The sequence below is a fragment of the Heterodontus francisci genome, chromosome 4 (genome assembly GCF_036365525.1).
Source record: "Heterodontus francisci isolate sHetFra1 chromosome 4, sHetFra1.hap1, whole genome shotgun sequence".
In the NCBI taxonomy this organism is placed as follows: domain Eukaryota; kingdom Metazoa; phylum Chordata; class Chondrichthyes; order Heterodontiformes; family Heterodontidae; genus Heterodontus; species Heterodontus francisci.
Window position 1 is genome coordinate 38,527,087 of NC_090374.1, and position 21,048 is coordinate 38,548,134.

General features: G+C 44.0%; 1 protein-coding gene across 10 annotated transcripts in view; it reads left to right on the forward strand.

Annotated features, from left to right (window-relative positions):
• The window catches only part of LOC137368969 (solute carrier family 22 member 4-like), a 213,976-nt gene that overhangs the window by 104,362 nt on the left and 88,566 nt on the right, over positions 1-21,048 (forward strand). For all 10 annotated transcript variants that reach the window (XM_068029367.1, XM_068029370.1, XM_068029374.1 and 7 more), the window contains one exon: positions 12,760-12,860. In XM_068029367.1, the coding sequence (XP_067885468.1) occupies positions 12,760-12,860 (101 nt within the window). The remainder of the gene's footprint in view (positions 1-12,759; positions 12,861-21,048) is intronic.

A 21,048-nucleotide genomic window follows, 5' to 3' on the forward strand; every position in this document is an offset into this window, starting at 1 on the left:
ATGTTAGATTTAGATGTAGGTGAGCACTTTGGTGATAGTGATCACAATTCAGTTAGGTTTACCTTAGCGATGGGCAGGGACAGGTATTTACCGCAGGGCAAGAATTATGGCTGGGGGAAAGGAAATTATGATGCAATTAGGCAAGATTTAGGATGCGTAGGATGGGGAAGGAAACTGCAGGGGATGGGCACAATCGAAATGAGCTTATTCAAGGAGCAGCTACTGCGTGTCCTTGATAAGTATGTACCTGTGAGGCAGGGAGGAAGTTGTCGAGCGAGGGAGCCGTCATTTACTAAAGAAGTTGAAGCGCTTGTCAAGAGGAAGAAGAAGGCTTATGTTAGGATGAGACGTGAAGGCTCAGTTAGGGCGCTTGAGAGTTACAAGCTCGCCAGGAAGGATCTAAAGGGAGAGCTTAGAAGAGCGAGGAGAGGACACGAGAAGTCATCGGCGGATCGGATCAAGGAAAGCCCTAAGGCTTTCTATAGGTATATCAGGAATAAAAGAATGACGAGAGTTAGATTAGGGCCAATCAAAGATAGTAGTGGGAAGTTGTGTGTGGAATCAGAGGAGATAGGGGAAGCGTTAAATGAATATTTTTCGTCAGTATTTACAGTAGAGAAAGAAAATGTTGTCGAGGAGAATACTGAGATTCAGGCTACTAGGCTAGATGGGATTGAGGTTCACAAGGAGGAGGTGTTAGCAATTTTGGAAGTGTGAAAATAGATAAGTCCCCTGGGCCAGATGGGATTTCTCCTCGGATTCTCTGGGAAGCCAGGGAGGAGATTTCAGAGCCTTTGTCCTTGATCTTTATGTCGTCATTGTCGACAGGAATAGTGCCGGAAGACTGGAGGATAGCAAATGTTGTCCCCTTGTTCAAGAAGGGGAGTAGAGACAGCCCTGGTAATTATAGACCTGTGAGCCTTACTTCGGTTGTGGGTAAAATGTTGGAAAAGGTTATAAGAGACAGGATTTATAATCATCTTGAAAAGAATAAGTTCATTTGCGATAGTCAGCACGGTTTTGTGAAGGGTAGGTCGTGCCTCACAAACCTTATTGAGTTTTTCGAGAAGGTGACCAAACAGGTGGATGAGGGTAAAGCAGTGGATGTGGTGTATATGGATTTCAGTAAGGCATTTGATAAGGTTCCCCACGGTAGGCTATTGCAGAAAATACGCAAGTATGGGGTTGAAGGTGATTTAGAGCTTTGGATCAGAAATTGGCTAGCTGAAAGAAGACAGAGGGTGGTGGTTGATGGCAAATGTTCATCCTGGAGTTTAGTTACTAGTGGTGTACTGCAAGGATCTGTTTTGGGGCCACTGCTGTTTGTCATTTTTATAAATGACCTGGAAGAGGGTGTAGAAGGATGGGTTAGTAAATTTGCGGATGACACGAAGGTCGGTGGAGTTGTGGATAGTGCCGAAGGATGTTGTAGGGTACAGAGGGACATAGATAGGCTGCAGAACTGGGCTGAGAGATGGCAAATGGAGTTTAATGCGGAAAAGTGTGAGGTGATTCACTTTGGAAGGAGTAACAGGAATGCAGAGTATTGGGCTAATGGGAAGATTCTTGGTAGTGTAGATGAACAGAGAGATCTTGGTGTCCAAGTACATAAATCCCTGAAAGTTGCTACCCAGGTTAATAGGGCTGTTAAGAAGGCATATGGTGTGTTCGCTTTTATTAGTAGGGGGATCGAGTTTCGGAGCCACGAGGTCATGCTCCAGCTGTACAAAACTCTGGTGAGGCTGCACCTGGAGTATTGCGTGCAGTTCTGGTCACCGCATTATAGGAAGCATGTGGAAGCTTTGGAAAGGGTGCAGAGGAGATTTACTTGGATGTCGCCTGGTATGGAGGGAAGGTCTTACGAGGAAAGGCTGAGGGACTTGAGGTTGTTTTCGTTGGAGAGAAGGAGGAGGAGAGGTGACTTAATAGAGACATATAAGATAATCAGAGGGTTAGATAGGGTGGATAGTGAGAGTCTTTTTCCTCGGATGGTGATGGCAAACACGAGGGGACATAGCTTTAAGTTGAGGGGTGAAAGATATAGGACAGGTGTTAGAGGTAGTTTCTTTACTCAGAGAGTAGTAGGGGCGTGGAACGCCCTGCCTGCAACAGTAGTAGACTCGCCAACTTTAAGGGCATTTAAGTGGTCATTGGATAGACATATGGATGAAAATGGAATAGTGTAGGTCAGATGGTTTCACAGGTCGGCGCAACATCGAGGGCCGAAGGGCCTGTACTGCGCAGTAATGTTCTAATTCTAACCCGTCCAGCCTGTGCAGGCCCCATCTACCCCAGAACAAGTCCCAATGTCCCAGGAATCAAAAGCCCTCCCTCCTGCACCATCTCTGCAGCCACGCATTCATCTGCTCTATCCTTCCATTTCTATACTGATTAGCACATGACGCCGGGAGTAATTCAGAGATTACTACTTCTGAGGCCCTGCTTGTTAGTTTCTTTCCTAGCTCCTTAAAATCTGCCTGCAGGACCTCACCCCTTTTTCTACCTATGTCATTGGTACCAATATGGAGCACGACTGCTGGCTGAAGTGATACTTTTTGGTTGGAATTTTTTTTCTATTTATTCATTCATGGGATGTGGGCATCACTGGCCAGGACAGCATTTATTGCCCTTCCCCAATTGCCCTTGAGAAGGTAGTAGTGAGCCAACTTCTTGAACCACTGCATTCCATGTGGGGTGCTGTTAGGAAGGGAGTTCCAGGATCTTGAACCAGTGACAGTGAAGGAACAGCGATATAATTCCAAGTCAGGATGGTGTGTGGCTTGGAGGGGAACTTGCTGGTGGTGGTGTTCTCATGCATCTGCTGCCCTTGTCCTTCTAGGTGGCAGAGGTCACAGGTTTGAAAGGTGCTGTCTAAGGAGCCTTGGTGTGCTGCTGCAGTGCATCTTGTAGATGGTACACATTGCTGCCACTGCCTGTTGGTGGTGGAAGGAGTGAATGTTTGTGAATGGGGTGCCAATCAAATGGGGTTAATGGGGTGCCAGGCAATGACCATCTCCAACAAGAGAGAATCTAACCATCTCCCCATGACATTCAATGGCATTACCATTGCTGAATCCCCCACTATCAACATCCTAGGGGCTACCATTGACCAGAAGCTGAACTGGAGTAGCCATATAAATACCGTGGCTACAAGAGCAGGTCAGAGGCTCGGAATCCTGAGGCAATTAACTCACCTCCTGACTCCCCAAAGCCTTTCCACCATCCACAAGGCACAAGTCAGGAGTGTGATGGAATACTCTCCACTTGCCTGGATGGGTGAGCTCCAACAACACTTAAGAAGCTCGACACCATCCAGGACAAAGCAGCCCGCTTGATTGGCACCCCATCTACAAACATGCACTCCCTCGACCACCAACGCACAGTGGCAGCAGCGTGTACCATCTACAAGATGCACTGCAGCAATGCACCAAGGCTCCTGAGACAGCACCTTCCAAACCCACAACCTCTCCCAACTAGAAGGACAAGGGCAGCAAGTGCATGGGAACACCACCACCTGCAAGTTCCCCTCCAAGTCACACACCATCCTGACTTGGAACTATATCACCGTTCCTTCACTGTCGCTGGGTCAAAATCCTGGAACTCCCTTCCTAACAGCACTGTGGGTATACCTAGCCCAAATGGACTGCAGCAGTTCAAGAAGGCAGCTCACCACCACCTTCTCAAGGGGAATTAGGGATGGGAAATAAATGCTGGCCTGGCCAGCGATGCCCACATCCCATGAATTAATAGTAATTAAAAAAAATCAAGCCGGCTGCTTTGTCCTGGATGGTGCTGAGCTTCTTGGGTGCTGTTGGAGCTGTCCCCATCCAGGCAAATGGAAAGTATTCCATCACACTCCTGACTTATGCCTTGTAGTTGGTGGACAGGCTTTGGGGAGTTGGGAGGTGAGTTACTTGCTGCAGGATTCCTCGCCTCTGACCTGCTATTGCAGCTATGGTATTTATATGCCTACTCCATAGAGCAATGCAGCACTGAAACAGGCCCTTCAGCCCACAGAGTCAGTGCTGACCGTCAACCAGCCATTTATACTAATCTTACATTAATCCCATGTTTCCTACCACATCCCCACCTTCCCTCAATTCTCCTGCCACCTACCTACACTAGGGGTAATTTACAATGGCCAATTTGCCTATCAACCTGCATGTCTTTGGTGGTGGGAGGAAACCAGAGCACCTGGCGGAAAGCCACATAATCACAGGGAGAACTTGCAAACTCCGCACAGGCAGTACCCAGAACCAAACCTAGGTTGCTGGAGTTATGAGGCTGCGATGCTAACCACTGCACCACTGTGCCAGGTGCTCTAGTTTAGTTTCTGGTCAATGGTAACCCCCAGGATGTTGATAGTGGGCGATTCAGTAATGGTAATGCCATTGAATGTCAAGGGGAGATGGTTAGATTCTACCTTGTTACAGATAGTCATTGCCTGGCACTTGTGTGGTGCGAATGTTACTTGCCACTTATCAGCTGTAAGATTTGATAAGACAGGGTTGTTTTATATCCCCTTCTAAAGTGGGAACAAACTGGCAGCACAAAGCTTGTTATCAATCGACTTTATTGAGAAAAAGGTAAGGACAGGTTTGTAAAATTTTCAGAAAAACCATAGTTACAAACTCAGGCAGTAATTAACAGTCTAACACAGACATTACCTGTATTAGAGAGTGGATGGCAGAGCGCAAGACACTTTCTCTTGCAGCTTTTGGTCTTCAAATTTTCCTTGTCAGTCTCTCTCTTGTCTCTTGTTGTTGTTGTTCTCTGCCAGTAGAAAGTCGAAAGGACAAGACTTCTTTTATCCTGGCAACTTTCCAGTTAACCCTCCCTTCTCCCAATCAGTGATGAATCTTGTATGAAAGGATGCCTTTCTTAACCAACCAAGGATCATTTTATGATGGTTGCTAACCTTTTAAATTTGCGCAAGTAGTTGTGTGTTGACTACTCTATCTCAATGCTTTTATATTTCGAGGTTCCTTATCTCATTCCAAGGGAAATCTACACAGAAGCTGTTTTCGCTGTCTGCTCTCAAGGTCTCACACTTTTGCTGCAAGTAAGCATTTTAAAACTTGACATAATCTCCCAGAGTCCCTCTGCCATGACATCTTGTCCATACTGTGCCCTAGTTTCTAAGTTTTCCCCCTTTACCATACTACAAAGAAGGGTTCTAATAAAGATTACTGTTAGTTTATGATAATTAGTTAGTTGTTAGTTTATGATAGCTGGATTTTAACAATTAGTAACCTAATAACCTTACATAGCTCAAGACTGGATATTGTCCAGGTCTTGCTGCATTTCTACGTGGACTGCTTCAGTATCTGAGGAATTGTGAATGGTGTTGAACATTGTGCAATCATCAGCGAACATCCCCACTTCTGACCGAATGACTGAAGGAAGGTCATTGATGAAGCAACTGAAGATGGTTAGGCCGAGGACACTATCCTGAGGAACTCCTGCACTGATGTCCCGGAGCTGAGATGATTGAACTCCAACAACCACAATCATATTCCTTTGCGCTAGGTATGACTCCATACTTATAACGAGGAAAGGCAATGAAAAATAAAGGATACAATGCTCAAGGGGGTGTTGGAGCAGGGGGGGCCTGAGTGTACATGTGCAAAAATCATTGAAGGTGCCAGGGCAGGTTGAGAAAGCTGTTAATAAGGCAAACGGGATCCTGGGCTTTATAAATAGCGGCATAGAGTACAAAACAAAGAAGTTATGGTGAACAAAGAACAAAAGAAAAGAACAAAGAAAATTACAGCACAGGAACAGGCCCTTCGGCCCTCCAAGCCTGCGCCGATCCAGATTCTCTACCTAAACATGTTGCCTATTTTCTAAGGGTCTGTATCTCTTTGCTTCCTGCCCATTCATGTATCTGTCTAGATACATCTTAAAAGACGCTATCGTGTTCGCATCTACCACCTCTGCTGGCAACGCGTTCCAGGCACCCACCACCCTCTGCGTAAAGAACTTTCCACGCATATCCCCCCTAAACTTTTCCCCTCTCACTTTGAACTCGTGACCCCTAGTATTTGAATCCCCCACTCTGGGGAAAAAGCTTCTTGCTATCCACCCTGTCTATACCTCTCATGATTTTGTACACCTCAATCAGGTCCCCCCTCAGTCTCCGCCTTTCTAATGAAAATAATCCTAATCTACTCAACCTCTCTTTATAGCTAGCACCCTCCATACCAGGCAACATCCTGGTGAACCTCCTCTGCACCCTCTCCAAAGCATCCACATCCTTTTGGTAATGTGGCGACCAGAACTGCACGCAGTATTCCAAATGTGGCCGAACCAAAGTCCTATACAACTGTAACATGACCTGCCAACTCTTGTACTCAATACCCCGTCCGATGAAGGAAAGCATGCCGTATGCCTCCTTGACCACTCTATTTACCTGCGTTGCCACCTTCAGGGAACAAGGGACCTGAACACCCAAATCTCTCTGTACATCAATTTTCCCCAGGACTTTTCCATTTACCGTATAGTTCACTCTTGAATTGGATCTTACAAAATGCATCACCTCGCATTTACCCGGATTGAACTCCATCTGTCATTTCTCTGCCCAACTCTCCAATCAATCTATATTCTGCTGTATTCTCTGACAGTCCCCTTCACTATCTGCTACTCCACCAATCTTAGTGTTGTCTGCAAACTTGCTAATCAGACCACCTATACTTTCCTCCAAATCATTTATGTATATCACAAACAACAGTGGTCCCAGCACGGATCCCTGTGAGTTCTTTATCCATCCAGCTAGTACACCCTGGATCCCATGCGACTTCACTTTCTCCAACAGCCTACCATGGGGAACCTTATCAAATGCCTTACTGAAGTCCATGTATATGACATCTACAGCCCTTCCCTCATCAATCAACTTTGTCACTTCCTCAAAGAATTCTATTAAGTTGGTAAGACATGACCTTCCCTGCACAAAACCATGTTGCCTATCACTGATAAGCCCATTTTCTTCCAAATGGGAATAGATCTTATCCCTCAGTATCTTCTCCAGCAGCTTCCCTACCACTGATGTCAGGCTCACCGGTCTATAATTACCTGGATTATCCCTGCTACCCTTCTTAAACAAGGGGACAACATTAGCAATTCTCCAGTCCTCTGGGACCTCACCCGTGTTTAAGGATGCTGCAAAGATATCTGTTAAGGCCCCAGCTATTTCCTCTCTCGCTTCCCTCAGTAACCTGGGATAGATCCCATCCGGACCTGGGGACTTGTCCACCTTAATGCCTTTTAGAATACCCAACATTTCCTCCCTCCTTATGCCGACTTGACCTAGAGTAATCAAACATCTGTCCCTAACCTCAACATCCGTCATGTCCCTCTCCTCGGTGAATACCGATGCAAAGTACTCGTTTAGAATCTCACCCATTTTCTCTGACTCCACGCATAACTTTCCTCCTTTGTCCTTGAGTGGGCCAATCCTTTCTCTAGTTACCCTTTTGCTCCTTATATATGAATAAAAGGCTTTGGGATTTTCCTTAACCCTGTTTGCTAAAGATATTTCATGACCCCTTTTAGCCCTCTTAATTCCTCGTTTCAGATTGGTCCTACATTCCCGATATTCTTCCAAAGCTTCGTCTTTCTTCAGCCGCCTAAACCTTATGTATGCTTCCTTTTTCCTCTTAGCTAGTCTCACAATTTCACCTGTCATCCATGGTTCCCTAATCTTGCCATTTCTATCCCTCATTTTCATAGGAACATGTCTCTCCTGCACGCTAATCAACCTCTCTTTAAAAGCCTCCCACATATCAAATGTGGATTTACCTTCAAACAGCTGCTCCCAATCTACATTCCCCAGCTCCTGCCGAATTTTGGTATAGTTGGCCTTCCCCCAATTTAGCACTCTTCCTTTAGGACCACTCTCGTCTTTGTCCATGAGCATTCTAAAACTTACGGAATTGTGATCACTATTCCCAAAGTAGTCCCCTACTGAAACTTCAACCACCTGGCCGGGCTCATTCCCCAACACTAGGTCCAGTATGGCCCCTTCCCGAGTTGGACTATTTACGTACTGCTCTAGAAAACCCTCCTGGATGCTCCTTACAAATTCTGCTCCATCTGGACCTCTAACACTAAGTGAATCCCAGTCAATGTTGGGAAAATTAAAATCTCCTATCACCACCACCCTGTTGCTCCTACATCTTTCCATAATCTGTTTACATATTTGTACTTCTATCTCACACTCGCTGTTGGGAGGCCTGTAGTACAGCCCCAACATTGTTACCGCACCCTTCCTATTTCTGAGTTCTGCCCATATTGCCTCACAGCTCGAGTCCTCCATAGTGCCTTCCTTCAGCACAGCTGTGATATCCTCTTTTACCAGTAATGCAAATCCTCCACCCCTTTTACCTCCCTGTCTATCCCGCCTGAAGCATCGATATCCTGGGATATTTAGTTGCCAATCATGCCCTTCCCTTAACCAAGTCTCAGTAACAGCAATAACATCATACTCCCAGGTACTAATCCAAGCCCTAAGTTCATCTGCCTTACCTACTACACTTCTTGCATTAAAACAAATGCACCTCAGACCACCAGTCCCGTTGCGTTCATCATCTGCTCCCTGCCTACTCTTCCCCTTAGTCACGCTGACTTCATTATCTAGTTCCTTACAGGCTTTAGTTACTACCTCCTTACTGTCCACTGATCTCCTCATTTGGTTCCCAACCCCCTGCCACATTAGTTTAAACCCTCCCCAACAGCGTTAGCAAAAGCACCCCCAAGGACATTGGTTCCAGTCCGGCCCAGGTGTAGACCGTCCAATTTGTAATAGTCCCACCTCCTCCAGAACCGGTCCCAATGTCCCAAAATTCTGAACCCCTCCCTCCTGCACCATCTCTCAAGCCACGCATTCATCCTGACTATTCTTTCATTTCTACTCTGACTATCACGTGGCACTGGTAGCAATCCTGAGATTACTACCTCTGAGGTCCTACTTTTTAACTTGGCTCCTAACTCCCTAAATTCTGCTTGTCGGACCTCATCCCGTTTTTTACCTATTAAACCTTTATTAAACACTGGTTCAACCTTGACTGGAGTATTGTGCCCAATTCTGGGCACCACACTTTAGGAAGGTTGTGAAGGCATTGGAGAGAGTATGGAAAAGATTTACAAGAACATTTTCAGAGATGAGGAACTTCAGTTACATGGCAGCTCACCACCACTTAGTCAAGAGCAATTAGGGATGAGCAATAAATGCTCACCTTGCCAACGATGCCCACATCCCATGAATGAATAAAAAAAAATTGGTGAAGTATGTTCCCCTCGAGAAGAGAAAGTTGAGAGGCGAATTGATAGAGTTGTTTAAAATCATGAAAGGTCTGCACAGAGTAGATAGGAAAAAACAGTTCCCTTTGCAGAAGGGTCAAGAAACAGAGGACACCGATTTAATGAATCAGAGGCGGCAAGAGGAAAAACCTGTTTTACAGCGAGTGGTTAGGATCTGGAATACACTGCCTGAGAATGTGGTGGAGGCAAATTCAATTGTGGCTTTTCAAAGAAAATTGTAGAAGTCCCCAGGGCCTGATGGCCTACATCCTGAGGTCTCAAAGGAAGTGGCAGCAGAGATAAGTGGATCCATTGGTTATAATATTCCAGAATTACCTGGATGCGGGAGAGGTTCCAGTGGATTGGAAAAATGCTAATATAGCGCCCTTATTCAAAAAAGGGAGGGAGGCAGAAAGTAGGAAACTATAGACCAGTTAGTTCAGCATCTGTCATTGGGAAATTGTTAGAATCCATTATTAAGGAAGTAATAACAGAACATTTAGAAAGTCAAAACGCAATCCATCAGAGTCAGCATGATTTTATGAAGGGTAATTCGTGTTTGACTAATTTGCTCGTGTTCTTCGAAGATGTAACAAGCAAAGTGGATAATGGGGATCCTGTAGATGTAGTATATCTGGACTCCCAGAAGGCATTTGATAATGTGCCGCACAAAAGGTTAATACGCAAGGTAAGATCACATGGGGTTAGAGGCAATTTATTAGCTTGGATAGAGGATTGGCTAACCAACAGAAAACAGAGAGTCTGGATAAATGCGTCATTTTCTGGTTGGCAAGATGTAACTAGTGGGGAGCCACAGGGTTCGGTTCTCAGGCCCCAACTATTTACAATCTATATTAACGACTTGGATGCAGGGAAAGAAGGTACGATAGCCAAATTTGCAGATGACACTAAAATAGATGGGATAGTAAGCTGCAATAAAAAAATAAGAAATTTACAAATGGCTATGGATAGGTTAGGTGAATGGGCCAAAATTTGGCAGATGGAGTTTAACGTGGATAATTGTGAGGATATCCATTTTAGTTGGAAGAATAGAAAGGAAAGTTACTATCTAAATGGAGAGAAGCTTCAGAATGCTTCAGTGCAGAGGGATCTGGGTGTCCTCGTGCATGATTCGCAGAAAACTAGTATGCAGGTGCAGCAGGTAATAAGGAAGGCAAATGAAATTTTGGCATTTATTGCGAAAGGAATAGAGTATAAAAGTAGGAAAGTGTTGCTGCAACTGTACAAGGCATTAGTGAACCCGCACCTTTTTTAAAAATTCATTCATGGGATGTGGGCGTCGCTGGCTGTGCCAGCATTTATTACTCATCCCTAATTGCTCTTGGGAAGGTGGTGGTGAGCTGCCTTCTTGAACTGCTGCAGTCCATGTGAGGTAGGCACACCCATAGTGCTGTTAGAAAGCGAGTTCCAGGATTTTGACCCAGCGACAGTGAAGGAACGGAGATTTGTTCCAAGTCAGGATGATGTGTGACTTGGAGGGGAACTTGCAGGTGGTGATGTTCCCATGCATCTGCTGCTGTTGTCCTTCGAGGTGGCAGTGGTCGCGGGTTTGGAAGAAGCTATCTAAGGAGTCTTGGTGCGTTGCTGCAGTGCATCTTGTAGATGGTACACACTGCTGCCACTGTGCGTCAGTGGTGGAGAGAGTGAATGTTTGTGGATGGTGTACCAATCAAGTGGGCTGCTTTGTTCTGGATGGTGTTGAGCTTCTTGAGTGTTGTTGGAGCTGCACCCATCCAGGCAAGTGGAGAGTATTCCATCACACTCCTGACTTGTGACTTGTAGATGGTGGACATGCTTTGGGGAGTCAGGAGGTGAATTACTAGCCACAGGATTCCTAGCCTCTGACCTGCTCTTGTAGCCACGGTATTTATATGGCTACTCCAGTTCCGTTTCTGGTCAATGGTAACCCCGAGGATGTTGATAGTGGGGGATTCAGCGATGGTAATGCCATTGAATGTCAAGGGGAGATGGTTAGATTCTCTCTTGTTGGAGATGGCTATTGCCTGGTACTTGTGTGGTGCAAATGTTACTTGCCACTTATCAGCCCAAGCCTTGATATTGTCCAGGTCTTGCTGCATTTCTACATGGACTGCTTCAGTATTTGAGGAGTCGCGAATGGTGCTGAATATTGTGCATCATCAGCGAACATCCCCACTTCTGACCTTATGATTGAAGGAAAGAGTATTGTGTACTCCACAATACCTGGAGTATTGTGTACAGTTTTGGACCCCTTACTTGAGGAGGGATGTAGTTGCATTGGAGGCAGTTCAGAGGAGGTTCACTAGATTGATTCCAGAGATGAGGGGTTTGTCTTCTGAAGAGAGATTGAGCCGTTTAGACCTTTACTGTCTAGACTTTAGAAGAATGAGAGGAGATCTAATTGAGGTATATAAGATGATTAAGGGGATTGACAAAGTAGAGTGGATGTTTCCTCTTGTGGGGCAATCTAGAATGAGAGGTCATAGTTTTTGGATCAGGGTAGCAGATTTAAAACAGAGATGAGGAGAAATTACTTTTTTTTTTTTAGAGATACAGCACTGAAACAGGCCCTTCAAGTCTGTGCCGACCAACAACCACCCATTTATACTAACCCTACAGTAATCCCATATTCCCTACCTACACTAGGGACAATTTACAATGGCCAATTTACCTATCACCTGCAAGTCTTTGGCGGTGGGAGGAAACTGGAGCACTCGGCGAAAACCCACGCAGTCACAGGGAGAACTTGCATACTCCGCACAGGCAGTACCCAGAATTGAACCCGGGTCCCTGGAGCTGTGAGTCTGCGGTGCTAACCACTGCGCCACCCATACTTCATTTTAAGGGTCGTGAGTTTGTGGAATTCACTACCCCAGAGTGCGGTGGATGCTGGGACATTGAGTAAATTTAAGGAGGAGATAGATTTTTAATTAGTAAAGGGTTGAAGGGTTATGGAGAATGGGCAGGAAAGTGGAGTTGAGGCCGAGATGAGATCAGCCATGATCGTATTGAATGGTGGAGCAGGCTTGAGGGGCTGAATTGCCTACTTCTGCTCCTAGTTCTTATGTTCTTATCTGAAGAGAAAATACTTGCAGAGCTACAGGGAGAGGAAGGTGAAGTGCGACTTGCTGAGGTGATCTTGCACAGAGCCAGTGCAGACACAATGGGCCAAATGGCTTCCTTCTGTACCATTCTATAATTCTATGATTCTATAAAATGCACAGTCCTCAATGGAATAGCTTTATACCATTATCACCCTTTACAAACCTTGATGGTTTAATTCTTCAGCAGCTGTAGGATATATTACTGTCAACTAAGATCAATACGATACTTTCAATACTGTTTGTGATAAAGGAAATGTTTTGCTTAAAATGTGATGCTTCCAGTTAAGGATTATCCACTATACTGAAAAATGTATAATAGGCAAGCATTGAAAATTCATTTTTTTATGCTTTCTTTTAGCTTCTGAATACCGGAAGTAGTGAAAAACATCCATATAGTTTCTTGGATTTGGTTAGAACTTCAAATATGCGGAATATCACAATTCTAAATCTCCTTATATGGTGAGTAGAGACTATCAGCAAAGAGCTCTCACCAAGAATGTAACACTCATAGTTTTGTCAGTTCATTGTATGTATGGCTGTAATGTTTAGCAAAATATGTATGGCACTATATTTGGGATTTTATGTGTAAAGGCACTTTTAATATTTACATTGTCTGAACACACATATTGAGGAACCACTAAAGTTGAAAATTGCGACTCTTACTGCCTGCACTTAAGTTAATCCAATTAATAGAATGTGCATTGGAATGATTCAAAATGGCCACCCTTGCAAGAAAGTGAAGGACTTTACTTGACTTCTTGCTCTCCAGGCAAAAAACACAATCTGTATGAAAGGCCCAATGAGATTACATTTCTCAGAAAGTGAATTGTTGGCATTATTTTAGTGAAGTAATGCATTAATTGCAAAAGATGTACTTTTGGAAGCAAAATGGAATACATGCAAAGGCAAAAGTCCCAGAGGCGATAATGAGTAAAAAGTTAAACAATGAGCAGTTAGGATTTGGAATGCTCTGCCTGATAGGGTGGTGGGTGCAAACTCATTAGTGGGCTTCAAAAGAGAATTGCATAATCACTTGGAGGCGAAAAAATTACAGGTTTATGGTGAAAGAGCAGGTGAGTGGAACTAACTATATTGCTCTTTGAAAGAGCCGGTACAGTACTGTACTAAACTAATCTATGCTTCTAACAGAGAGTCATTAACAAATATGCAAAATTGTAGCCACATAATTTTAAAAAGTCAGCAAATAATTTAGAAATACAGAAACTCGGAAAGACACAATATGCATTTACAAGCTATGGCTCAATGTGTGATAACATACAATGTAAAGAAACAATGATCTATGTAATAGCTGTATAATCTGTATAATAACTTGCCCTCCCAAGATATCCTTACTTGACCAGAAAAACAAATGGTTGTAGAAGCATTCAGTCTTCTGGTCAATGAAAACAACTCATTCTGAGTGCGTCTGACTCTGGTAAGTGTTGTGCCCATTTTTATTTATAAGTTTATTCTAAAGTAAGGAATAACATTGTTGCATTTTAACTGTTTTCTATAATTTGCCAGTAATAATTGTTGAAGTCTTATTATACCATGCAAACTCAACTAATGAAAATATCCTTTACATGTCCAGTTCTGCATTGTTCCAAGTTTCTGATATCATTCTGAAGGAATAGTGGGCAAAGAGAATGATGAAACATGAAGCACAACACGACTCCAGAAAATAAGGAACCTTACATTGTGTTGTTAGGAAGAATTCACATCATGGCGGGATCTTCTGCATGTGGATTTGCAAGAAGTGCCAAAGCAACTGGAAAGTCTGCCAAAAAAACCTGAAAATTGTGAGGGATACTTCGGCAGCTGTGTAGCCAGAATGCTAGCTTCTGATAATCTCACCAACAGCATATTGAAGGAATATATTTGCCATATATATCAGTTTATCAAGGCATATCGTATCTGACTAACTTGATTGGATTCTTTAATGAGGAAATAGAGAAGATTAATCAAGGTTGTGTAGTAGATGGTGTATATATGGACTTTTGGAAGGCATTCAACAAAGTGCAACACAGGAAGCTTATGAATAAGACAGCCCATGAATTAAGGGGAAGTGGTGGCATGGATACAAAATTACCTGAGTGATAGGAAGCAAATGGCAGCAGCGGATGGATGTTTTTTCAAATTATGAGGTTGTTTGGAGTGGTGTTCCCCAAGGGTCATTTTGGGTCCAATACTCTATTCAATTTTTATAAACAACCTAGATTCAAATGTAGGGAACAGTATTATAAAGTTTGCAAATGATACAAAGCTCGTCAAAGTAGTAGATAGTAATGTGGATATAGGCTTCACGATAATATAGAATGGTGAAATGGGCAGAAGCATAACAGATGAAGTTCAATGACGCACTTTGGGAGAAGTAATATGGAAAAACAGTAAAGTATAAATGGCACAATTTTGAAAAGCGTAGATGAGCAGAGAGACGTTGGTGCCCATGTACAAAAATCCTTAAAAGTGGCGCGGCAAGTTGATAAGGTAATTAAAAAGCATATGGGTTATTTGGGTTTATAAATAGAGAAATTGAATATAAAACGAAAGAGACCACGCGAGAACTTTATAAATCACTGGTTAGGCCTCAACTGGAGAATTGTAATTCTGGCCACCACATTTCAAGAAAGATGTAAAGGCATTGGAAGGGGTACAGAGGATGTTTACTAGGATGTTACCAGGAATGAGGGACATCAGTGATAAGGAGAGGTTGGAAATTTATGACTGTTCTCCTTGGAACAGGAAAGGTTTAGAGGCGCCCAAATAGAGGATTCAAGATGATGAGAGGTTTTGATAAAGTTGATAGAGAAATAAAACTATTCCCTGAAGCGAATGGGTCAATAACAAGATGTCATACATTTAAAATCATTGGTAAAAGATCTAGAGGGGAAATCTCCCAGAATTAGAGATCCAAGGGACGAGAGAGAATGAGGAATTGAAGGAAATTAGTATTAGTAAGAAGGTTTTATTGGAGAAATTAATGGGCTGAAGGTTGATAAGTCCTTGGGAACTGATAGTCTACTCCCCAGAGTATTGAAAGAGGTAGCTATGGAGATAGTGGATGCATTGGTGATCATCTTCCAAAATTCTATAGCTTCTGGAATAGTTCCTGAAAATTGGAAGGTCACCCCACTATTTAAGAAGGGAGGGAGAGAGAAAACAGGGAATTACAGACCTTTTAGCCTTACATCAGTGGTAGGGAAAATGCTACAATCTATTCTAAAGGATGCGATAAAGAGACACTTGGATAATAATGATCTGATTGGGCAAAATCAACATGGATTTATGAATGGGAAATCATGTTTGATGAACCTGTTGGAGTTTTTTGAGGAAGTTACTAACAGAATTGATCAAGGAGAGTCAGTGGACGTAGTGTACTTGGATTTTCAGAAGGCTTTTGATAAAGTCCCCCACAGGAGGTTGGTTAGCAAAATTAAAGCACATGGGATAGGAGGTAATATACTGGCATGGATTAGAAACATAGAAAATAGGAGCAGGAGTAGGCCATTCGGCCCTTTGAGCCTGCTCCGCCATTCATTATGATCATGGCTGATCATCCAACTCAGTACCCTGTTCCCACTTTCCCCCCATATCCTTTGATCCCTTTTGCCCCAAGAGCTATATCTAACTCCTTCTTGCAAACATACAATGTTTTGGCCTCAACTGCTTTCTGTGGTAGCAAATTCCACAGGCTCACCACTCTCTGGGTGAAGAAATTTCTCCTCATCTCAGTCCTGAAAGGTTTACCCCATATCCTTAGACTATGACCCCTGGTTCTGGACTCCCCCACCATCGGGACATCCTTCCTGCATCTACCATGTCAAGTCCTGTTAGAATTTTCTAGGTTTCGATGAGATGCCCCCTCACTCTTCTGAACTCCAGCGAATATAATCATAACTGACTCAATCTCTCCTCATATGCCACTCCCACCATCCCAGGAATCAGTCTGGTAAACCTTCGCTGCACTCCCTCTATAGCAAGAACATCCTGTATAATTTCAGCAAGACATCCCTACTTCTGTACTTGAATCCTCTCGCTATGAAGGCCAACATACCATTTGCCTTTTTTACCGCCTGTTGCACCTGCATACTTACCTTAAGTGACTGGTGTACGAGAACACCCAGGTCTCAGTTTATAGCCATTCAAATAATAATCTGCCTTCCTGTTTTTGTTACCAAAGTGGATAACCTCACATTTATCCACATTATACTGCATCTGCCATGCATTTGCCCACTCACTCAACTTGTCCAAATCATCCTGAATCCTCTCTACATCCCCCTCACAACTCGCCCTCCCACCCAGTTTTGTGTCATCTGCAAATTTGGAGATATTACATTTAGTTCCCTCATCTAAATCATTAATACATGTTGTGAATAGCTGGGGTCCTAGCACCGATCCCTGCGGTACCCCACTATTCACTGTCTGCCATTCAGAAAAAGACCCGTTTATTCCTACTCTTTGTTTCCTGTCTGCCAACCAATTTTCGATCCATTGCATTACACTACCCCAATCCCATGCGCTTTAATTTTACACGCTAACCTCTTATGTGGGACTTTATTGAAAATCTTCCGAAAGTCCAAATAAACCACATCCACTGGCTCCCCCTCATCAACTCTACTAGTTACATCCTCGAAGAATTCTAGTCGATTTGTCAAGCATGATTTCCCTTTCGTAAATCCATGCTGACTGTCCGATTCTACCACTGTTATCCAAGTGCTCTGCTATAAAATCTTTGATAATGGACTCTAGAATTGTCCCCACTGCCGACGTCAGGCTGACTGGTCTATAATTCCGTTTTCTTTCTACCTCCCTTTTTAAATAGTGAGGTTATATTAGCTACCCTACAATCTGGAGGAACTGTTCCAGAGTCTATAGAATCTTGAAAGATGACCACCAATGCATCCATTATTTCTAAGTACTTTGGGATGTAGATTATCAGGCCCTGGGGATTTATTGGCCTTCAATCCCATCAATTTCCCCAACACCATTTCTCTCCTAATATTGATTTCCTTCAGTTCCTCCCTCTCACTAATCCCTGTGTTCCCCAACATTTCTGGTATGTTATTTGTGTTCTCCTTTGTGAAGACAGAACCAAAGTATGCATTTAGTTGGTCAGCCATTTCTTTGTTCTCCATAATAAATTCCCCTATTTCTGACTGTAAGGGACCTACATTAAGGATAGGTGAACAGGCAGAAAACAGAGAGCAGGAATAAACGGGTCATTCCCACATTGGCAGGCTAGTTGGGTACTGCAAGGATCAGTACTTGGTCAAATGTAATATTTCCAAGTTCGCAGATGACACAAAACTGGTGGGTGTGTTGTGAGGAAGATGCAAAGTGGCTTTGAGGGGACTTGGGTAGACTTAGTGAGTGGGCAAGAATGTGGCAAATGGAATATAATGTGGAAAAATGTGAGGTTATCCACATTGGTAGGAGGAATAGATGTGCAGAATATTTCTTAAATGGTAAGAGATTAGAAAATGTTATAATCCTCTCTGGCCACAGGAGAGGTACCAGAGGATTGGAGGACAGTGAATGTGGTACCATTACTCAAGAAGGGTAGCCGGGATAAATCAGGTAATTACAGGCCGGTGAGTCTAACATCAGTGGTTGGGAAACTATTGGAAAAAATTCTGAGGGACAGGATAAATCTCGACTTGGAGAGGCAGGGATTAATCAGGGATAGTCAGCATGGCTTTGTCAGGGGGAGATCGTGTCTGACTAACTTGATTGAATTTTTTGAGGCAGTGACAAAATGTGTAGATGAGGGTAAAGCAGTTGGTGTAGTCGATATGGACTTCAGTAAGGCTTTTGATAAGGTCTCGCATGGGAGATTGGGTCAGAAGCTAAGAGCTCATGGGATCCAAGGCAATTTGGCAAATTGGATCCAAAATTGGCTTAATGGCAGGAGGCAGAGGGTAATGATCAAGGGTTGTTTTTACGTGTGGAAACCTGTGACCAGTGGTGTACCACAGGAATCGGTGCTGGTACCCTTGCTGTTCGTAGTGTACATTAATGATTTAGCATTGAATATAGGAGGTATGATCAGTATGTTCGCAGATGACGCGAAAATTGGTGGTGTCTTAAATAGTGAGGAGGAAAGCCTTAGATTACAGGACGATATAGATGAGCTGGTAAGATGGCTGTGGCGAATGGAATTTAATCCTGAGAAGTGTGAAGTGATGCATTTTGGGAGGACCAACAAGGCAAGGGAATATAGAATGGATGGAAGGACTCGAGGAAGTACAAAGTGTCAGAGGGACTTTGGTGTACTTGTCCATCCATCACTGAAGGCAGCAGCACAGGTAGATAAGGTGGTTAGGAAAGCATATGGGACACTTGCCTTTATTAGACAAGGCATAGAAAATAAGAGGAGTGAGGTTATGATGGAGCTGTATAAAATGCTAGTTAGGCCACAGCTGGAGTAATGTGTACAGTTCTGGGCACCACACTATAGGAAGGATGTGATTGCACTGGAGAGGGTGCAGAGGAGATTCACCAGGATGTTGCCTGGGCTGGAGCATTTCAGCTATGAAGAGAGATTGAAAAGGCTGGGGTTGTTTTCATTAGAGCAGAGAAGGCTGAGGGGAGACATGATAGAGGTATACAAAATTATGAGGTTAGATAGGAAGAAACTTTTTCCCTTAGCGGAGGGGTCAATAACCAGGGGGCATAGATTTAAGGAAAGGTGCAGAAAGTTTAGAATGGATTTGAGGAAAAAAATTTTCACCCAGAGGGTGGTTGGAATCTGGAATACACTGCCTGAAGAGGTGGTAGAGGCAGGAACCCTCACAACATTTAAGAAGTATTTAGATGAGCACTTGAAATGCCATAGCAGACAAGGCTACGGGCCAAGTGCTGGAAAATGGGATTAGAATAGTGAGGTGCTTGATGGCCAGCACGGACATGATGGGCCGAAGGGCCTGTTTCTGTGCTGTATAACTCTATGACTCTATCCTTCTGTCTCCCTTTGTCCCGCTCCCTTTCTTAATATAATTTTTGAAGATTAAAGAAAAACAAAAGGTACCACAGTTGTGTCATTATATAGAACATAGAACAGTGGTGTACACAGTGGCGCAGTGGTTAGCACCGCAGCCTCACAGCTCCAGCGACCCGGGTTCAATTCCGGGTACTGCCTGTGTGGAGTTTGCAAGTTCTCCCTGTGTCTGCGTGGGTTTCCTCCGGGTGCTTCGGTTTCCTCCCACATGCCAAAGACTTGCAGGTTGATAGGTAAATTGGCCATTATAAATTGCCCCTAGTATAGGTAGGTGGTAGGGAAAATATAGGGACAGGTGGGGATGTGGTAGGAATATGGAATTAGTGTAGGATTAGTATAAATGGGTGGTTGATGGTCGGCACAGACTCGGTGGGCCGAAGGGCCTGTTTCAGTGCTGTATCTCTAAAAAAAAAGTACAGTACAGGCCCTTCGGCCCACGATGTTGTGCTGAACCTTTAACCTACTCTTCGATCAAACTGCCTACCTACCCTTCATTCCACTATCATCCATGTACCTATCCAAGAGTCGCTTAAATGTCCCGAATGTATCTGCTTCTACTACCACCGCTGGCAGCGCATTCCACGCACCCATCACTCTCTGTGTAAAGAACTTACCTCTGACATCTCCCCAAAACCTTCCTCCAATCACCTTAAAATGATGCCCCCTGGCGATAGCCCTTTCCGCCCTGAGAAAAAGTCTCTGGCTATCCACTCGATCTATGCCTCTCATCATCTTGTACCCCTCTATCAAGTCACCTCTCATCCTTCTTCGCTCCAATGAGAAAAGCCCAGGCTCCCTCAATCTTTCTTCGTAAGACATGCCCTCCAGTCCAGGCAGCATCCTGGTAAATCTCCTCTGCACCCTTTCTAAAGCTTCCACATCCTTCCTGTAATGAGGCGACCAGAACTGAACACAATATTCCAAGTGTGGTCGAACCAGGGCCTTGTAGAGCTGCAGCATAACCTCGCGGCTCTTAAACTCAATCCCCCTGTTTATGAAAACCAACACACCATACGCCTTCTTAACAACCCTATCAACTTGGGTGGCAACTTTGAGCGATCTATGGACATGGACCCCAAGATCCCTCTGTTCCTCCACACTACCAAGAATCCTGTCTTTAAGCCTGTATTCTGCATTCAAATTCGACCTTCCAAAATGAATCACTTCACACTTTTCCAGGTTGAACTCCATCTGCCACTTCTCAGCCCAGCTCTGCATCCTGTCAATGTCCCGTTGCAACCTACAACAGCCTTCCACACTATCCACAACTCCCGCAACCTTCGTGTCATCGGCAAACTTGCTAACCCAGCCTTCCGCTTCCTCATCCAAGTCATTTATAAAAATCACAAAGAGCAGAGGTCCCAGAACAGATCCCTGCGGAACACCACTGGTCACCGAGCTCCATGCTGAATACTTTCCATCTACTACCACCCTCTGACTTCTATGGGCCAGCCAATTTTGTATCCAGACAGCCAACTTTCCCTGAATCCCATGCCTCCTTACTTTCTGAATGAGCCTACCATGGGGAACCTTATGAAACGCCTTGCTAAAATCCATATACACCACATCCACTGCTCTTCCTTCATCAATGTGTTTTGTCACATCTTCAAAGAATTCAATAAGGCTTGTGAGGCATGACCTGCCCCTCAC